The following is an 18,663-nucleotide window of genomic DNA, read 5'->3' on the forward strand; positions in this document are numbered from 1 at the left end:
TAATAGATTTATTCAATGTTGCTATTACCAGAGCTGGTTTTCGGTAAAAAAGTAGACTATGTGATTCCTGAGGAGCTTAAGCTTGCTTCATATAGGATTTCATCAAAATCGCTTCAGTGGTTTAGCCGTTTAAGCGTAACAGACAGAGTTACTTTCACATTTATAATATTAGTATATATATACATATATGTATGTACATATATATGGATGTATATAAAAAGCTTTTCGTCGCCGTTTGTACCGCGTTGATGTGAAACGCGTGAATTTCATGTTATTGTTTTATATTAAACATTTGTCGTTGACATAATAACCCAATAACTTTTTTTTATGGTATAAGTAGGCGGACGAGCATATGGGTCATCTGATGGTAAGTGGTCACTAACGCCTGTAGACATAGGCATTGTAAGAAATGTTAACCATCGCTAATGCGCCACTAATCTTGGGAACTAAGATGTTATGTCCCTTGTGCCTGTAATTGCACTGGCTCACTCACCCTTCAAACTGGACCATAACAATACCAAGTGCTGCTTTTTGGACTCAGACGAGCTCGCACAAAGCTCTAGCCACCAGTAAATTTATTTTATAATGTATTTTTTTTTATTTGCCCGACACGGGGCTTGGACCCGGCAGCCACTATACCAACGAGGCATTTAAAGTATTATACGAAGTTCGTCTTGTGACGCGTTATTGCAAATACTCAATGGAATAAGCTATGTGCACTATTGGCTTTTTGTCGCATTATTTATGAGTTATAAGTTTGTGTGGTCGTTTAACTTAACAATTGAAAATGGTTTTCGATGTGTAAACATCTTAGCGCTCGGTATACGGTAGCTAACTGATACTTCGAGCGTAAGACGCGTAAGATTTCTAGCGTCAGATGACGTCACGGATGACGTAAGTGCGTTAATGGTGCGTAACATGCGGTACACCTTCAAATGTTCATACATCGATTCTCGTGCGTACTTTCGCACTTCTCCACTTTTTTTTTCTCTTACTTAAATTTTAATTATTTTTTTTCAGGTAAGAACGATTTGATTATGACGTCTAATTGTGGAGTTGTGGTAAGTAGATTTCTTCAACGATCATTTGAAGCGCTCAATCTATTAAAGTAGCTATGTCCCACTGCTGGGCTAAGGCTTCCTCTTTCTTTGGGGTTAGAGCTTATTCCAACAAGCTACTCCGATGCGAATTTGTGGATACACATGTGCAAATTAGACACATGGACGTATTCTCACGATATTTTCCTTCACACAGCACAAGATAGGTAAAGACAAATCAGGGGATTGAACCCCGTAATCATCGGTCAAGATTCACGCGTTCTAACCACTGGGTCATTTTAGTGTCATTCAATTGAAATATTAGACAGTTGATTGATGAAATATTAATATTATTTGAAAGATCTCTTAAAACAGATTCCAATGACAGTTTTTTTTTTCTTTTTTTTAACGGGTTTTTTATCCTTGCGGCATGTCAAACCCATCTTACCTTAAGCTATCTTATGTATCAAATTTTATCTTATAGGATTTATAATTACGTTACATACTGACAGACAGACATCATACTGCATATTGCTTTGGCCACTGTAAACGTGGGATCTGATAAAGCACTTTGCATAACTCCGACATTTAACCGACATATCTGAAATCTATTTATCAATGCTTCCCTAGGGTCTCTTAATTTATTACATTCTACTAAAACATGATGTATGTCATCTGTCTTACCACAAACATTACAATTACGGGAATCAGCCTTTTTCATGAGAAAAAGGAAATTGTTACAAGGGTAAATTTTACTGGTGGTAGGGCTTTGTGCAAGCTCGTCTGGGTAGGTACCACCCACTCATCAGATATTCTACCGCAAAACAGCAATACTTAATATTGTTGTGTTCCGGTTTGAAGGGTGAGTAAGCCAGTGTAATTACAGGCACAAGGGACATAAAATCTTAGTTCCCAAGGTTGGTGGCGCATTGGCTGTAAGCGATGGTTGACATTTCTTACAATGCCAATGTCTAAGGGCGTTTGGTGACCACTTACCATCAGGTGGCTCATATGCTCGTCCACCTTCCGATTCTATAAAAAAAAAAAATAACCGGAGCGAAGTCTACATAATATTTTAGTATGCGACCTACTCATTTTAACATTTTCGAAACGTGGATTTTGAGGAGGCTGATTTACAATCGTTTTATACCATTCCAATGACAGATGTAGTTGTTTGTTTATCTTAAATAAACGACGTTGACCTTGTATTGACATTACGTCGAGACCAATAATGATTTGTGGTTTCGTGAAAAAAAAACGCACCTTATATATCGGCGAAGTTTTTATCGAAACTTTGGAAGTGAAATTAAAGTGTATATAAGTAGCTTAGTGGAATAGTGTTAGCTGTTTGTAGTGCATAATATAGCAGAGATATTAGCGAATTGTATGTAATATGTATAGTCCGAGATGGGCCAGTGGTAAGAACGCGTGAATCTTAACCGATGATCGTGGGTTCCGGGCAAGCACCACTGAATAATTTTCATGTACTTAATTTGTGATTATAATTCATCTCGTGCTTTACGGTGAAGGAAAACATCGTGAGGAAACCTGCATGTGTCTAATTTAACTGAAATTCTGCCACATGTGTATTCCGCCAATCCGCATTGGAGCAGTGTGGTGGAATAAGCTCCAAATCTTCTCCTCAAAAAGAGGAGAGGAGGCCTTTAGCCCAGCAGTGGGACATTCACAGGCTGTAACTTTACTTTAACTTTAACAATAAGAGTTACTATTGAGTTTCTCGCCGGTTCTTTGTGACATAATCAACATTCAGAACCGGTGCTGTGACAGGACGATTCGAAAACACACACTATACCTCTAAATATTGTTTATTGGTTAAACAACTGTCATTTTCATTCGAATGTCAAATTAATGATGACGAAAAGAGAGGAAACGGTAAACAACGTATGACCTATATACTCACTGACTAATATTATAAACTATATAATGTTTTAGCGATATCCATTGATAACAAAAATATACGTAAACATTGACGTGAACTGACGAAATCCTTGACGAGATAATGATAAAAGTAACATTCGTTTCTGGTAGAGTTATTTCAAACTCTTCGTTAATAAAACAAATTTATATAATATAAACATATATACATACATACAACAGTATATAACTCATTAACTAAGGTGGTCTAAGGTCTCCTCCCCTTAGACATGAGACAAATTATTCCATAACGGTTCTCTATATACATTTTTATAAAATTTGTAGTTGGGACTTGCAAATGTGCCACGTGATGGTAAGTGGTCACTACAACCCATAGACATTGGTCATTGGCGCAGGAAATATTAACAGGGACATCCACAGGTTGTTACGGTTACGGTATGTTTTTTTTTTTTTTTATAGAATAGGAAGGCGGACGAGCATATGGGCCACCTGATGGTAAGTGGTCACCAACGCTCTTAGACATTGGCATTGTAAGAAATGTCAACCATCGCTTATAGCCAATGCGCCACCAACCTTGGGAACTAAGATTTTATGTCCCTTGTGCCTGTAATTACACTGGCTCACTCACCCTTCAAACCGGAACACAACAACATCAAGTATTGCTGTTTTGCGGTAGAATATCTGATGAGTGGGTGGTACCTACCCAGACGAGCTTGCACAAAGCCCTACCACCAGTAAATGTATATAAGTTTTGTGTATTGTTATATACTATAAATATATTACCTTGATTCATTGGTTAATGTAACCTTGTAACGATGTACATTGTTATAGTATGTCGCTTAAGATTACATCAAAGAAAAACCATTAGCTATAATCACATAGGTGCATAACATTTAATTCATGCCTGTGCCATAATCATTCAATATTATAAATCTGTCTGTTTGTCCGCGATAAATTCAAATACCACCGCACGGAGTTACAAACGGTTATCATAAATGAACGGAGTAATTCGTGAGAAAGGTTTCAGTGTATAACTCATTAGGGTTTTGTTTAAATTGGCTGAAATATGACAATGATTGTTGATGATGTCGGAAAAAGTTATGACGATGGAAGTTATACCTTGCGTAGCGTAGGCCAATAGAGTTGTACGTATTACGATTTAAGCGTTTTATGTAGACTTGCGTTCTACCCGACCGAAGACGGGACGGGTAGCTAGTTTTGGATTAATGATTGTGATGTCAGTGCCTTCCTGGTTGGTCTTTTTGGTGGTAGGGTTTGAATACGAATAGATAACACCCATTTGGCATTTTTGAAGGGCTCTCTGCCCATGAAAATATAACAATACCTATAAATAATTTTCTAAATATGTCGAGTAAAACGATTGTATTTACCATTTGAATCGTAACCGACGATGACGATATCGGTAACGTTCAACCCTTCAGCTGCCAAGTCGTTCCATACCCCCAGCGCCCTGTTCAGAGCCAACGGTCGCAATGGCACCAGGATCCCAGCGGGGGGTCGTAACCATGAGTCCTCGAGCCAGGATTTCAATGTTGAACTCTTGCTCAGAGCCGGCGGGGGACGGGATTTCTCGTACAGCCTCTTGTCCAGTGGTTGTTTATCAGCTGAAAGAATAGAAAGTCAATTGGTCACCATCATCTCGGAGCTTACTGCTAATTTTTTTGATATGTAAACATTTTAGTGCTCAGTACACGGTAGCTAAGTGAGAGTTCGAGCTTCAGATGACGTCAGCGTAAGATTTGTTATTGTAAGTACGTTAATGTGTGCGTGAGATCGGTTCACGCTCACATGTTTACACATTAACTCGTGAGTACCTTGATAATTACGCCATTTTTTTATATTTCGGGTTCAAGTCGGTGCAATCGCCACTGAATTTTCATGTGCTTAATTTGTGTTGATAATTTATTTTGTGCTCCGCGGTGAAGGTAAGAGTGAGGATACCATCACGTGCTAGATGAAAATCTGCCACTCGTGTAACCACCAAAGCATTGGAGCAGCGCCGTGGAATGAACTCCAAGCCTTTTCCTCAAAGAGTAACGGGTTTTTTCAACAGTTAAAGCGTCCTTATTATATGTAAAATTCCATATTTTATATACTTATTACACGGCAAATCTATGTAATATTACTTGCTTCGTGCGTTCGTGATCAGAATCGTCTTCAACTTGAAAACGTTTTATTACACTACGTATATTACAAATACGTTTATAAATTAGACAATACTGCCTATAATTTCAATGTTTCTTAATTGTTTTTTTTTTTTTTTTTTTATAGAATAGGAAGGCGGACGAGCATATGGGCCACCTGATGGTAAGTGGTCACCAACGCTCTTAGACATTAGCATTGTAAGAAATGTCAACCATCGCTTACATATCCAATGCGCCACCAACCTTGGGAACTAAGATTTTATGTCCCTTGTGCCTGTAATTACACTGGCTCACTCACCCTTCAAACCGGAACACAACAATATCAAGTATTGCTGTTTTGCGGTAGAATATCTGATGAGTGGGTGGTACCTACCCAGACGAGCTTGCACAAAGCCCTACCACCAGTTTGTTTGCGGTTTTATATTTCTTGGGGGGATACAACGGGGAAGATTTCTACTTAACATAGTTAATAAAGTAATCCTGATGTAATCATGATTACATTCAATAAGATTATTAATCTAATTGTAAAAGTAGTTGATTACGCCCAATTTTTGCTATCACTGTTTACGTCGTCAGCACGTACAATTTTTTCACACAATAATAAAATACTTAGTAAAAGTATAATCAATTTGAGTAGATAAAATTCAGCGGTGCTTGCCTAGGTTCCGAAAAAAAAAGAGCAGAGATGGCCTAGCGGTTAGAACGCGTGAATCTTATGTGCTTAATTTGTGTTTATAATTCATCTCGTGCTTGACGGTGAAGGAAAACATCGTGAGGAAACCTGCATGTGTCTAATTTAATTGAAATTCTGCCACATGTGTATTCTACCAATGCGGGTTGCATTGGAGCAGCATGGTGGAATAAGCTCCAAACCTTCTCCTCAAAAAGGGAGAGGAGGCCTTAGCCCAGCTGTGGGACATTAACAGGCTGTTACTGTATTACTGTGCCTGGGTTCGAACTTTGAACTATCGGTTGAAATTCAGGTCTTCTGCCACTGGAACATCACGGCTTTTATTAAATTGTTTTCTTTAATTATATAATCTTTCAATAACAATAAATTTCGATGTCTTACAGCTTTCGGGCGTCCCTTAAAAGTTTTTTATTTTCATCATACGAAGAATATAAAAGCTTTAGTTTATGTGATTAAAAATAGAGATGAATATACATACATTCGGTCTTAGGGTTCCGTTGACCGCTGTTGTCAGAATCTTCATCAGCTGGAGACGTGTCTTCGATACTCTCCATGGATCTCGTCGTGGCTTGTGATGTTGAGGGTTCAGACTGAAATTTTGGTAGTTTTATTGATATCTAATTAGCAATTGTGCAGATAGCCTGCCTTGTTGGCTTGTTAAGATTTCTTTGTTGTATAAATTATTATATACGCATATATAAGTTAGATTCAATATTGATACCTAATTGCCATATAAGCATATCTATCTGACGGACGAACCACCTGATGGTAAGTGGTCAAAAACGCTCATAGACATTAGCATCGTAAGAAATGTTAACCATCGCTTACATCACCAATGCGCCACCAACCTTGTGAGCTAAGATGTCTCTTGTGCCTGTAATTACACTGGCTGACTCATCCTTCAAACCGGAACACAACAATAACAAGTAATGCTGTTTTGCGTTAGAATATCTGAGGACGTGGTACCTACCCAGACGAGCTTGCACAAAGCCTTACCACCAGTAAAACCACCAGTGTTGGATTCAATCAAGAAATCAAGTACTTGTTTCCAATTATTTGATATTCCCTAAATTGCTCTAAGTTATTAGTAGATAACGGCATTGGATATAAAGGTCTGTGTATAGTCTATTCCAACCACAAAAGTAAAGACAAATAAACGATTTAACAGCAATATTCACGTTGAATTGACGCGATACCATTGCTAGAGATCTTGAATAATCTGTAGTATTCACTATGGATTTGTGAAAAAATGGCGCCTTGAATGTCTTCATTGTCGATCGAAACTTTGGACATAAAATTAAAGTGGATATATAAAGTTGTTTCGAATGATATTATAAATAAAAATATTGTACACATTTTATGGCTACAGGCGGGAAAAGAAAACATTTAATTTTATTGACAGGACCTCGGGATCTGCCTGATATCAGACCAACGAGGCAGTCTGTTACTAAAAATCTAAAGAAATGCCATGTTGCTTCGATCTACACCTACCTGTATATTGAATCCACTTAGATTGTTTATATCCGTTAAAACAGGTTCCTTAGTGTAAACATTATTGTCTGATATGGCTACGTAATTGGTTGCCGTTTCTGTGACGTCTTGATGTGTCGTTCTCATCCCGTCATCACTTTCATCATCCTTTATATCATATTCATCATCTACATCACCATGCGTTTCTTCTGTTACTGTCGTTTGTATGTTTTCCGTTGTGATTATTTCCGGATATTCTTTGACGTTGAATTCCGTTTCGTCATCTTTGGTTGTGTTTATTGATATTTCGTCTGTGTTCGTTTGTTTGTTATCTAAGTTTTTATTTATATTCGTATATTCTTCATAATCTAAACTCGTGTCTTCTCTAAATGTATGTCCAATCGGTTTTGTGCTATCATCAATATTATCGCTCACGACACTCTCGCAATTGTTCCTTATGATTATATTGATTAGGACTAATATTGTTAATTTTGTTCTATCGATTCTTATAGACATTTTAATGGTTTGCTTATAACTCAACACTCATTTTATGTTTAGATTTTTATCTGAAATAAAAAAATAAATTATAAATAAGTTTTACGCCTTGTTTAAATTGATAAATTTGAAATTCAGGTCTTCTGCCACTGGAACGTCACGGCTTTTATTAAATTGTTTTCTTTAATTATATAATCTTTCAATAACAATAAAGTTAATAGTTTCTTATAGGCAAGCGTGCTACATCTTAGACCGTGTCGATGCTTAACATCAGGCAAGTCAACGGTCAAACGCTGGCCTATTAATAGTAAAAAAAAAACATGTCAGTGTTGTTTTTTTTAAACTTTTATTTTTTTATTGGCTCGTTTCGGTGGTAACCGACTCGTACTCGTGTTATAAAAATGACTTTGTTGTTCATTTTGACATTATTCAATTTCCCCTCATTATATATGTATGTCATAGTAAGTGCATACATTTGTTTATTTACATTTATTAAATTTAAATGTCGATTTTTATAATGACGTTTTCTTCTTTTTTTGTTATAATTGGTGTTTGTTTTGTTTTTATAAATAGTTCTTTTTTTTGCTTACGTAATTTCTTTTTTTTTTTTTTTTTTTCTTTCAAAGTATTTACTTTTTTTTGAATGTAGGTTAAGTTAGCCTATACGTGAAGTATGCAATTTTTCTATTTAAGATATTTAAATTTGTAATCGAGAATAAGAAACGAAATTGTATACAGCGTTGGGCGTTATATTCCTATGTAATAAAATAAAAAAATCTAAATCTATCTAAAAGTTGCTATAATTGAAATTAACCAATCAAAACGATATTACAAAAAAGATCAACAAATGTCAAAACAAATGATCTTGTTGCGGAAGCGATTGCTTATAACAACGGCCGTGAGGTCAACGAACTCTTTAAGTAATTAGCGTGTTTATTTATAATAGGTAGATAGGACTGGCGGACCACCCGATTGTCAATCATCGACCATAGACACTGGATATATTAAAGTCGAAGAGTGTCTGCGCACACACAGGTGCACTCTCTATTCCCGAATTCATAATCCGGCAATGGGACGGCAATCAGACACGACCGGAAATAATTTGACGAGCCGGTTGGTGTGGTTGGTGGATGCTTGCCTTTCACACCGAAGGTTGTGAGTTCGATTCCCACCCAGGACAGATATTTGTGTGCATGACATGACATGTCTGTTTGTCCTGAGTCTGGGTGTAATTATCTATATAAGTATGTATTTATAAAAGAATAGTATATGTAGTATATCAGTTGTCTATTTCCATAGTACAAGCTCTGTACAAGCTTAATTTGGGATCAGATGGTCGTGTGTCAAAAACTGTCCCAGGATATTATTATTATTAATAGTTTAGGCTTTCCGAGGCACGGGAGTGTACACGCTTCCATCTTTCAGACTCCGGGCTGCTACTGAGAATTGTCGTTCCAATAAATTTTTATTTGCTCGACGTTAGGTTCGATTCGAGCACCTCGGGATCTGCCTCTGATCGGCCTTATATCTAAACACAAGACAAACGAGGCAGTAAATAGGTAACGCTTATGTATCGTTATTTGCGTTTTTAAAACCGGTTTAGCTTATTTATAACGAGTTTAATGTATAATTGTCAATAATATACTAGTGTATATTATTATTATAGTTTTATGTATTTTTTTATGATATGATAGCTTTATGTAATTGAGCCGTGATTGTTCAGTGTTCAGAATCTTGAATAAGATTAAACCCATGATTCAATGATGCTATTCTTGGGAGACTGTACTAAATTTTCATTTATGTTTATAATTCATATCGTGTGACTTATGTGTATTCAATCCATCAATCGCTCGAAATAAGCTTAGGTTTTTCATTGAATATCTAGGCGGACGAGCATATGGGCCACCTGATGGTAAGTTATCACCAACGCTCATAGACATTGGCATTGTAAGATATGTTAACCATCGCTTACATCGCCAATGCGCCACCAACCTTGGGAACTAAGATGATATGTACCTTGTGCCTGTAATTACACTGGCTCACTCACCACGGAACACAACAATACCAAGTACTGTTGTTCTACGGTAGAATATCCGATGAGTGGGTGGTACCTACCCAGACGAGCTTGCACAAAGCCCTACCACCGGTAGAATAGTTGTAGATATGTGTTTTATTAGTATATAATTTACATAGCTACGTAATTTAATTGATGTCAAAGGTAATATAAATATTGAGGTTGCCGCTTAATTTTTAGTAGAATCTATTCTGTAAGAACAAACTCGAGACTCACCGCGGAAAACGGTCATAAAACGATACAAAGTGATATGCGATATTGACCCTAATAATCATAACATTACAAGAATACACGCGTCAAAATAGTATAACACCGTAAGTCGGTTTTCGACATTTTACGTGTGAGTGATGAAGTGATCAGGATAGCAGTGCAGGTCGGTGATGTTTTTTAATTTATATTATTATAAAATGATAATGCAATAAGTGTACTTGAATAAGAGTTATGTATAATAATAATAATGTCCTCCAGACCGATTTCGGCCACGGCGGCCAATTTTAAGAGAGATTAGCCAACTGCGCAGGAGATATTATAATGCACAAGTGTGTGCGCAAACACAGGTGCACTCTCTATTCCCTCACTTTCATAATCCGATGGGACGGCCGGCAGTAAATTTTTATGGGCCCGACCTGGGAATTGTACCCATGACTGCGGCCAAAGTATGTATAGAACAAAGGCCAGTGGTGAATCTTAACCCATAATTGTCGGTTGAATTTATTTTGATCTTAGTGATGAAGCAATCAACCCACATTGGAGCAGCTCGGTGGTGGGACTGTACCCTGGGCCTCTTGCCCAGCCGTGGGCAAAAGGCCCAGTAGAATTATAAATGCGAAAGTAATTCTGTCTGTCTTTACGCTTTCACGGCTAAACTACTGAACCGATTTTGATAAAACTAGTTGTCAAGGAAGCTCGAAAACAAAGGAAGGACAAAGAGTTTTTACCTAAAATCTGAAAACGACCCCCAATCCCCTCCCAAAAGGCGGCCGTGGACCAAAACTATTATTTATATAATTTGTTTTTATCACACTAAGCGATTGACCCTGAGGCATTACTCTCCTTGTCTGTTCCGTAATCGAGTTGAAAATAATCACAAATGACATTCAAAACTTTTAAATTCAATCGAATTCCACGTTTCTGAACTTAAAGGCCATTAATAAAAAAATGTGGCATGCAGTCCGAGTGACCGACGCGTGCCCAATGAATTTTAAGGTTGTATTGTTTTTTAAGGTTCCGTATTAAAATATAAGCCGAGATGGCCTAGTGGTTAGAAAGTGTGAATCTTAACCGATGATCGTGGGTTCAAACCCGGGCAAGCACCACTGAATTTTCATGTGCTTAGTTTGTGTTTATAATTCATCTCGTGCTTGACGGTGAAGGAAAGCATCGCGAGGAAACCTGCATGTGTCTGATTTCATTGAAATTCTGCCACAGGTGTATTCTATCAACCTGCATTGGAGCAAAAGGGAGAGGAGGCCTTAGCCCAGCAGTGGGACGTTAACAGGCTGTTACTACATTAATATAACTGGGTAGGGTTGCGTGTGTTAAGTCAGGATATATATTGGCGTAGGTACCACCCACTAATCACATATTCTACCACCAAACAACGATACTTAGTATCGATGTGTTTCGATTCGAATACTGAGCGAGTGTAACTACAGGCACAAGGGTTATAAAGTCTTAGTTTCCATGGTTGCGCATTGACGGTGTAAGAGATTGTTAATATTCCTACAACGCCAATGTCTCTGGTGGTTATGAAGAATCAATTTCCAAAAAACCTTCATTATTAAAAAGACACTTTATCCGTATATTAGTATACTACAAGTTGTATTCTACGCTGACGATGCCACGTGGCGCAGTCAGCTTATAAAATATCTCGTAACGGACTAACAGTACCGAGGAATGTTGTTTTACATAAAAAAGGGAGATTTCAACGCGCGCCGATGGTACCCCGAATAATTGAAGGATACCGAAAAAACCGGGCCCGCATTCTGACATAATGAGCACTGAGTCATCTCGACCCTTCGATTGAAAGGTAAGCGATGATGACGCAAGATTTGTTTATTTATACTAATATTATAAAATAACAGCCTGTTCTGACTTCGTACGATGATAATCGATACATTGGGTTACGTTATTGCAATTTCCGTTGGGATTTCTTATTTTTTTATTTTAAATATATCCTGTGTTACTCGTTGATAATGTACCTTTTTATATTTGAAAGAAATTTTTAAATCGGTTAAGTAGATTTTGAGTTTATCCACTACAAACAAACCTACAAAATTTTTTTTTTCACCTTTTAAGTTTAGTATATATGCGACAGTTAGTCTGTTTGTTTGTTACGCTTTCAAGTCTTAATTTATTAACCGATCGTTGTGGAATTTTCCATACTTGTTGCCACGGATATAGAAAAGGACATAGGGTACCTGAAATACTTCCCCCCCCCCCTATCCAAAACACGTAGGAGACATCACGGCAGGAATTTAGTTGTAAATAAACGTTTGTAAATAAACGTCTTAAGTTCTGTCATATTATACTTAACTCCGTGGAGTTTTTATTTTATGTAATAGTATTTGCTTTTATCTAGTTGAGCTTTCTGACTTTGTAAGGGGGAAATAAGAATTCTATTTATTTCTTTGCATGCAGCTTCAATCAACTGAATTCGAATCCGCTACCTTTGTCTTAGAGTCACGTGTTATAACAATCGTGTTTCTAAAATATATTACTTAATACGAAGCCTAAATGTTTCGTAATAACAATTTTCTCGTTAACCAACATAGCCGAGAGGCGTTTTGTGTTTCATAACCCATAATTCGGGTCAACGGACATGTTTTGATAAACATACAATTGTTATGTCATTTTATATATTTATGTGAAGCGTTAATAGCGTTTACGGGGCGACTAGACATGTAAAGCGCAGGTTCGATTGTGACTCCATGGGCTATTGTCCTCCCCACTCCTAACAAAAGCTGTACGCTTAATTGAAGTGGATGGGTATTGATATTATTCTTTAAAAAAAATAACATGTGGTCGCCCATTGGTCGAAATTCCAGCGTAATTCATATACGTAAATACATAATATACAGACGAGGCAGAGTAAGATTTCGAGCGTCAGATTACTCAACGTATTTTGTTATTTACACTTCTATTTCAATTCTTGGGAAGACCTCTGCACTTGCATTTTTTTTTAATTTCAATTGAACGATTGTTTATTCGTGCATATCTATGGAACATTCAGTTGATATATTTCTACGCTGCGTAGTTCCCATTGTGGGATTATGGGTTTTTTTTCTTTGAGGAAGTTTTTCGTTCGCGTGTTTGTGACAGATGAATCTAGCATTCTTTAGTTATTATTATTATTATTGATTTGATGATATTCATACATATGGTATGAATAACCATCAATTCGCATTGGATCTCCGTGGTGGTATAAGCTCTAAAACTTTTCCTTAATCCCCATAGCTCATCCCCTGATGAGCTATTTGCTCAGCAATGGTGTATTTATGGGCAGTTTTAATATAATATATAATGTATGGAAGGAATACACTTCGAAATACACTAAAAATATATACACATATAATATTTGATTTTCTTTTTTTTATTAAATATGCAGGCGAAGGGGCAAGTAAATACGATGGTAAACAAATAACCACCGCACATAGGCATTGGCGCCGTTAGAAGTATTAACTGTTCCTTACATCGTCAACGCGCCACCAACCTTGAGAACTAAGATGTTATGTCCCTTGTGCCTGTAATTACACTGGCTCACTCACCCTTCAAACCGGAACACAACAATACTAAGTATTGCTATTTAGCGATTGAATATATAATGAGTGGGTGGTACCTACCCTAAGCCATTCGAGTAGCTTTTATTAAATATTACAGGCCAAAGTCTCCCCGCCGTGTCTGTATGTTTGAACGCGATAAACTCAAAAACTACCGATGTTATTTTCATACGGTTTTCACCAATGGACGGAGATATTCAAGAGAAATGTTTCCGTAACAGCCTGTGAATGTCCCACTGCTGGGCTAAAGGCCTCCTCTCCTCTTTTTGAGGAGAAGGTTTGGAGCTTATTCCACCACGCTGCTCCAATGCGGGTTGGTGGAATACACATGTGGCAGAATTTCAAGAATTATAATCGCAAATTAAGCACATGAAAATTCATTGGTGCTTGCCCGGGTTTGAACCCACCATCATCGGTTAGGATTCCCGCGTTCTTACCACTGGGCCATCTCGGCTGTCAAGAGAAATGTTTAGGCGTATAATATATACAGTTTTGTGTAAATTCGCTAATATATATCGAATTTTGAAGATTTCGGAAAAAGTCATGTCAACTGGGAGTTCTGTTGTGCGTATCGTGAACACTACAGTAACGGTCTGTTAATGTCCCACTGCTGGGCTAAGGCCTCCTCTCCCTTTTTGAGGAGAAGCTTTGGAGCTTATTCCACCATGCTGCTCCAATGCGGGTTGGTGGAATACACATGTGAACCAATAGAGTTAAATGTATTACGATATAAATATTTTACGTGAAACATTCGGCTCGTGCGAAGTTATCTATACCAATATTATAAATGTGATTGTCACTATTTGTAATTTAATAGCGTTGATTTATTATTTGAAATTCCTGAATCACGCTGTCTAAGTTTTTTTTGTAATAGTACGTATACGTAATGTCAGTGTTACAAAATCCCCCTCCGACTACGTGCTGAGCCGAGGTGCGATCTCGTAGGAGACACCCTCAAATTAAACGTCATGTAGAGCCCGATATGGTTCGAAATTCAAGGTGGAGTCTAGTACTCGCGCCTACGCCCGGTGATGCTGTAAAGGCCAATAGGGCCAACAGCATACACTCATTCAGAAAAAAAAGGTGTGAAAAGTGAAATATAGTTCTTATTTCGTTTATCATTTGGTACCTCCGAGTGTGTTACGCTTGCAAGGCTAAAGAACTGAACCAATTTTGATGGAATTTGGTACGAAGCAAGCTCGTAACTAATCCCTCGCATCGCAATCCGCGGGCAAAAACTGGTGACATAAATAATGCACTTCAAAGCCGATGAAACGAAAAACGCGTTTTTGTACGTGATCAGCGTATGAAAGTCGTGCGTCTGATACGCCCTTAACTGTCGAAAAGTCTATCACAAGTAGTTTAACGATCCCGGAAAGATGGGTAACCTTGAACGAGCGATATGTATGCATGTGGTGGTACCATCTGTAGGTCTGTTGTAAACGGCTCGACCTTAGAACATGTTTGAATTAGAAATCATATTGATGCATAACATTCTACACAATTGTGTTTAAACAAGTTGATTATGAAAAATTTTGATGATTTTTTTGTCTGTTTGTCCTCTTTAATCTTTGTAACGGTTCAATTTATACTGGTCGTGTTATCACAGGTAGGTAGAGAATTAAGCGAGCAGTGATCTTTGCTAATTATTATCTTGGGTTGTTTAGGATTTTTAAATTTAAAATGTTTAGAAATTAAGGATAATTTTTGGCTTTTTTTTTAAGGACTAAACAATAAAAACATTCAGTTCTTATAATTTAATAAGTTGCCGGTCGTATCTTCGATGCTATAAGATGCAGTGTGTTTCATAGAAGGTTTTAGTATATAATATCAGTATATAAGTATCTGCTCTTTGCAGTTTTGCGAGCCTTATATTTTGACTATTGGTGTGACAATCGTAAATTTCATTTTCTTGTATTAAATAAAACACTGTCGATGTCACTTCTAACATTTATCAATCTATGGTACTTTATATTTTAAAGGCGAACGTACGTTTTATATATAAATACCAGGAAAATATAATTGTACATGACGGCAAATTGGTCACGTAGTAAAGCATTTGCTTAGCCGATTTTGATATTATTTTATTTTGCTTAAAACAGGAAAATGGAGTTTTATTGGTTGTAAAATAAAGCTCTAAAAGCTTTAATGTTGCAGTTTCAATCATGAGACTCACCAATTTTTCTTGCAGAAGAAATCTTTGCTAAATTGTTGTTGCGGGGGCGGGGAGTGGCGGCTTTGTTTTGCTGGTGGATAAGGTTGTAAAATTTCTTGTTTTAGAAATTGTTTAAGCCTATTTAATAAAGGGTGATAGTATAGCTTTACAATATAGTTAGGAGAAAAGAGTAAAGGGGGGTAACTGACGTGATAACCCGGCCCTATGTGAGATGTTATCACGGACCGGGTAGGGTGGGGTAGACGTTTTCATATATGCATCCGTTGCACATCCCGTGGCTCGGTTGAACTCCCCTCGGGGGGCGATCGATAAACGTTACCCCCCCACGTGTATTACGCTTAACTTAACAGCAAGATAGGAATATAACGTTTGAATATCAGACAATGCGAGTGTTTTTGTATCTCATATATACTCATATAGTGTTATTGTCAAAATCAAATTGTTCTTGCTACAAATAATAGATGGCAAGGCAACTAATGCCGAGATGTCTCAGTGGTTAGAACGCGTGAATCTTAACCGATGATTGTGGGTTCGTGGAATTAGCATTTTTTTCATTCCATTGATGGTAAGTTGTAGTAGAGTCTAAACGCGTAGACGGCGAGTACAGTCGGGAAAAATGTTCTGCACTAGCCGCCCCCGCCTTGCCGGCCGCAAGATGCCTCTTCACGCTTCGTTTGAAGAAAAAATGTGCCTAATTTGTGTTTATAATACATCTCGTGCTTGACGGTGAGACAAAACATCGCGAAGAAACCTGCAATGTGTCTTATTTCACTAAAATTCTGCCACATGCATATTCCACCAACTCGCATTGGATCAGCGTGGAATAAGCTCCAAAACCTTCTCCTCAAAAAGGAGAGGAGGTCTTAGCTCAGCAGTAGGATATTCACAGGCTGTTACTTTAGCCAACTAAGATACACTTAAATTAAATATCCCAAATATAACCTTTATAATTTATATATTTTATTTTATTTATATGTTTTATACTTATAGCAAACTAGTGGTTGCCTGTATGTTAGGGGGATGAAGCTTTTTTTCGATAGGTAGGCGGACGAGCATATGGGTCACTTGATGGTAAGTGATCACCAACGCCCATAGACATTGGCATTGTATGAAATGTTAACCATCGCTTACATCACCAATCGCAACCAACCTTGGGAACTAACTTTTATGTCCCTTGTGCCTGTAATTACAATGGTTCACTCACCCTTCAAACTGGAACACAACAATATCAAGTACTGCTGTTTTGCGGTAGAATATCTGATGAGTGGGTGGTGGCACAAAGGTCTACCACCAGTGAATACGTTTATATAAAGCGTTAAATATATAAAGAATGATAAAAAGAAATCAGTGTAATAGTTTTCTAAGTACGTAATCAATGAATGTCTTTACGTTGAATCATTCGGTCAAGGCTATGTATACGAAATTTTTGTTGGTTTTCTTTTTTAAATTATGAAATCTCATCAAGACCAAATAAAACGTTGATTATTAGCACGGCTTCATTATGTGTGTTTGTTTGTTTGTTTTGAGGTGACATATCAACTAATGAATTGAAAAAATCACTTCGCATTTGTAATATTCTGTAATCGTACGGCTGGGCGAAGGCATATATCGAGGGGAAGAGTGGAGCTTATTTCATCACGACGCTCCAATGTCGGTCGAAGGATGTATTCAACGATGTTTTCCTGTATTAACGAGTATGAGATGAATTATAAACACGAATTCAGCAAATGAAAGGACATGTTTTGATAAAATTCCTGGCTTATGAGGGTATCAGAGAGTAATTCATGAACACAAACATCATTCTGACTTATGTAATATATATCAAATAGTTATGAGTTGGCTGACTGCCTCGTTGGTCTAGTGGCTTGATTTAAAGCCCCAGACCCGGAGGTCCTGGGTTCAATTCCCAGGTCGGGCCAATAAAAATTTATTGGGTTTTTTCCCAGATAAATTCTCAGTAGCAGCAGTAGAGTTTGAAAGTTGGAGGTGTGTACACCGTGCCTTGGAAAGCACGTAAAGCCATTGGTCCTGCGCCTGAACTCTTTCCGGTCATGTCGGATTGCCGTCAAATCGGATTATGAGAGTTAGGCAATAGAGAGTGCACCTGTGTTGGCGCACACACTTGTACACTATAATACACAATGTACGCATATGGGCCACCTGATGGTAAGTGGTCACCAACGCCCATGGACATTGGCATTCTAGGAAATGTCAACCATCGCTTACATCACCAATGCGCCACCAACATTGGGAACTAAGATGCTATGTCTCATGTGCCTGTAATTACACTGGCTCACTCACCCTTCAAACCGGAACGCAACAATACCAAGTACTGCTGTTTAGCGGTAGAATATCTGATGAGTGGGTGGTACCTACCCAGACGAGCTTGCGCAAAGCCCTACCACCAGTAAAGAGTCTTACCAAATCCGATCACCTCTGTTTTTAGGTTGTAATCCAGAATATCCTTGATAGTCGCCGTATTGACACTATTAAAACTCGTCACGATATTTTGTTTACGTTCGTTAAATGACGTCATGATAAGTTATGACGTCATCCACTCATGTCCGTATAAAACGATGCGCTAAGCGCTTGCCATTTGACCTCTATAGCCCTTTAAGGGCATAGTATTGAAGCAATCGATTTGATTTACCTTATATAATTGTATTAAAGAAACGAAAACCGACTTTAAAGATTGACCTGAATGTGCGCTTCAAATATTAACTTCTCAAATGTATTTATATAATAAATCAGTAAAAACCGTTTGTCTGTACATTGAATGGGAAATAATTTATCGTAACAAGTGTGGGTGATGAATTTAGTGCAACAAAAGACGAACATGCATTTTTTATCACTACATACTATAAAACAAAGCCCCGCGTC

The 18,663-nt window shown here is 37.6% G+C and overlaps 2 protein-coding genes across 3 annotated transcripts in view; one reads left to right on the forward strand and one right to left on the reverse strand.

Moving 5' to 3' along the window:
* Positions 1-18,663, forward strand: part of LOC126779875 (uncharacterized) — a 97,504-nt gene that overhangs the window by 25,845 nt on the left and 52,996 nt on the right. The window lies entirely within an intron of this gene.
* LOC126779892 (uncharacterized) overlaps positions 1-18,663 on the reverse strand; it is a 46,488-nt gene that overhangs the window by 21,288 nt on the left and 6,537 nt on the right. The window contains exons 2-4 of the mRNA XM_050504051.1: positions 7,281-7,825; positions 6,268-6,379; positions 4,325-4,558 (exon numbers count right to left, since the gene is read on the reverse strand). Coding sequence (XP_050360008.1) covers positions 4,325-4,558; positions 6,268-6,379; positions 7,281-7,775 — 841 coding nt within the window. The 5' untranslated portion in view covers positions 7,776-7,825. The remainder of the gene's footprint in view (positions 1-4,324; positions 4,559-6,267; positions 6,380-7,280; positions 7,826-18,663) is intronic.

The sequence above is a fragment of the Nymphalis io genome, chromosome 30, assembly GCF_905147045.1.
Source record: "Nymphalis io chromosome 30, ilAglIoxx1.1, whole genome shotgun sequence".
Classification (NCBI taxonomy): domain Eukaryota; kingdom Metazoa; phylum Arthropoda; class Insecta; order Lepidoptera; family Nymphalidae; genus Nymphalis; species Nymphalis io.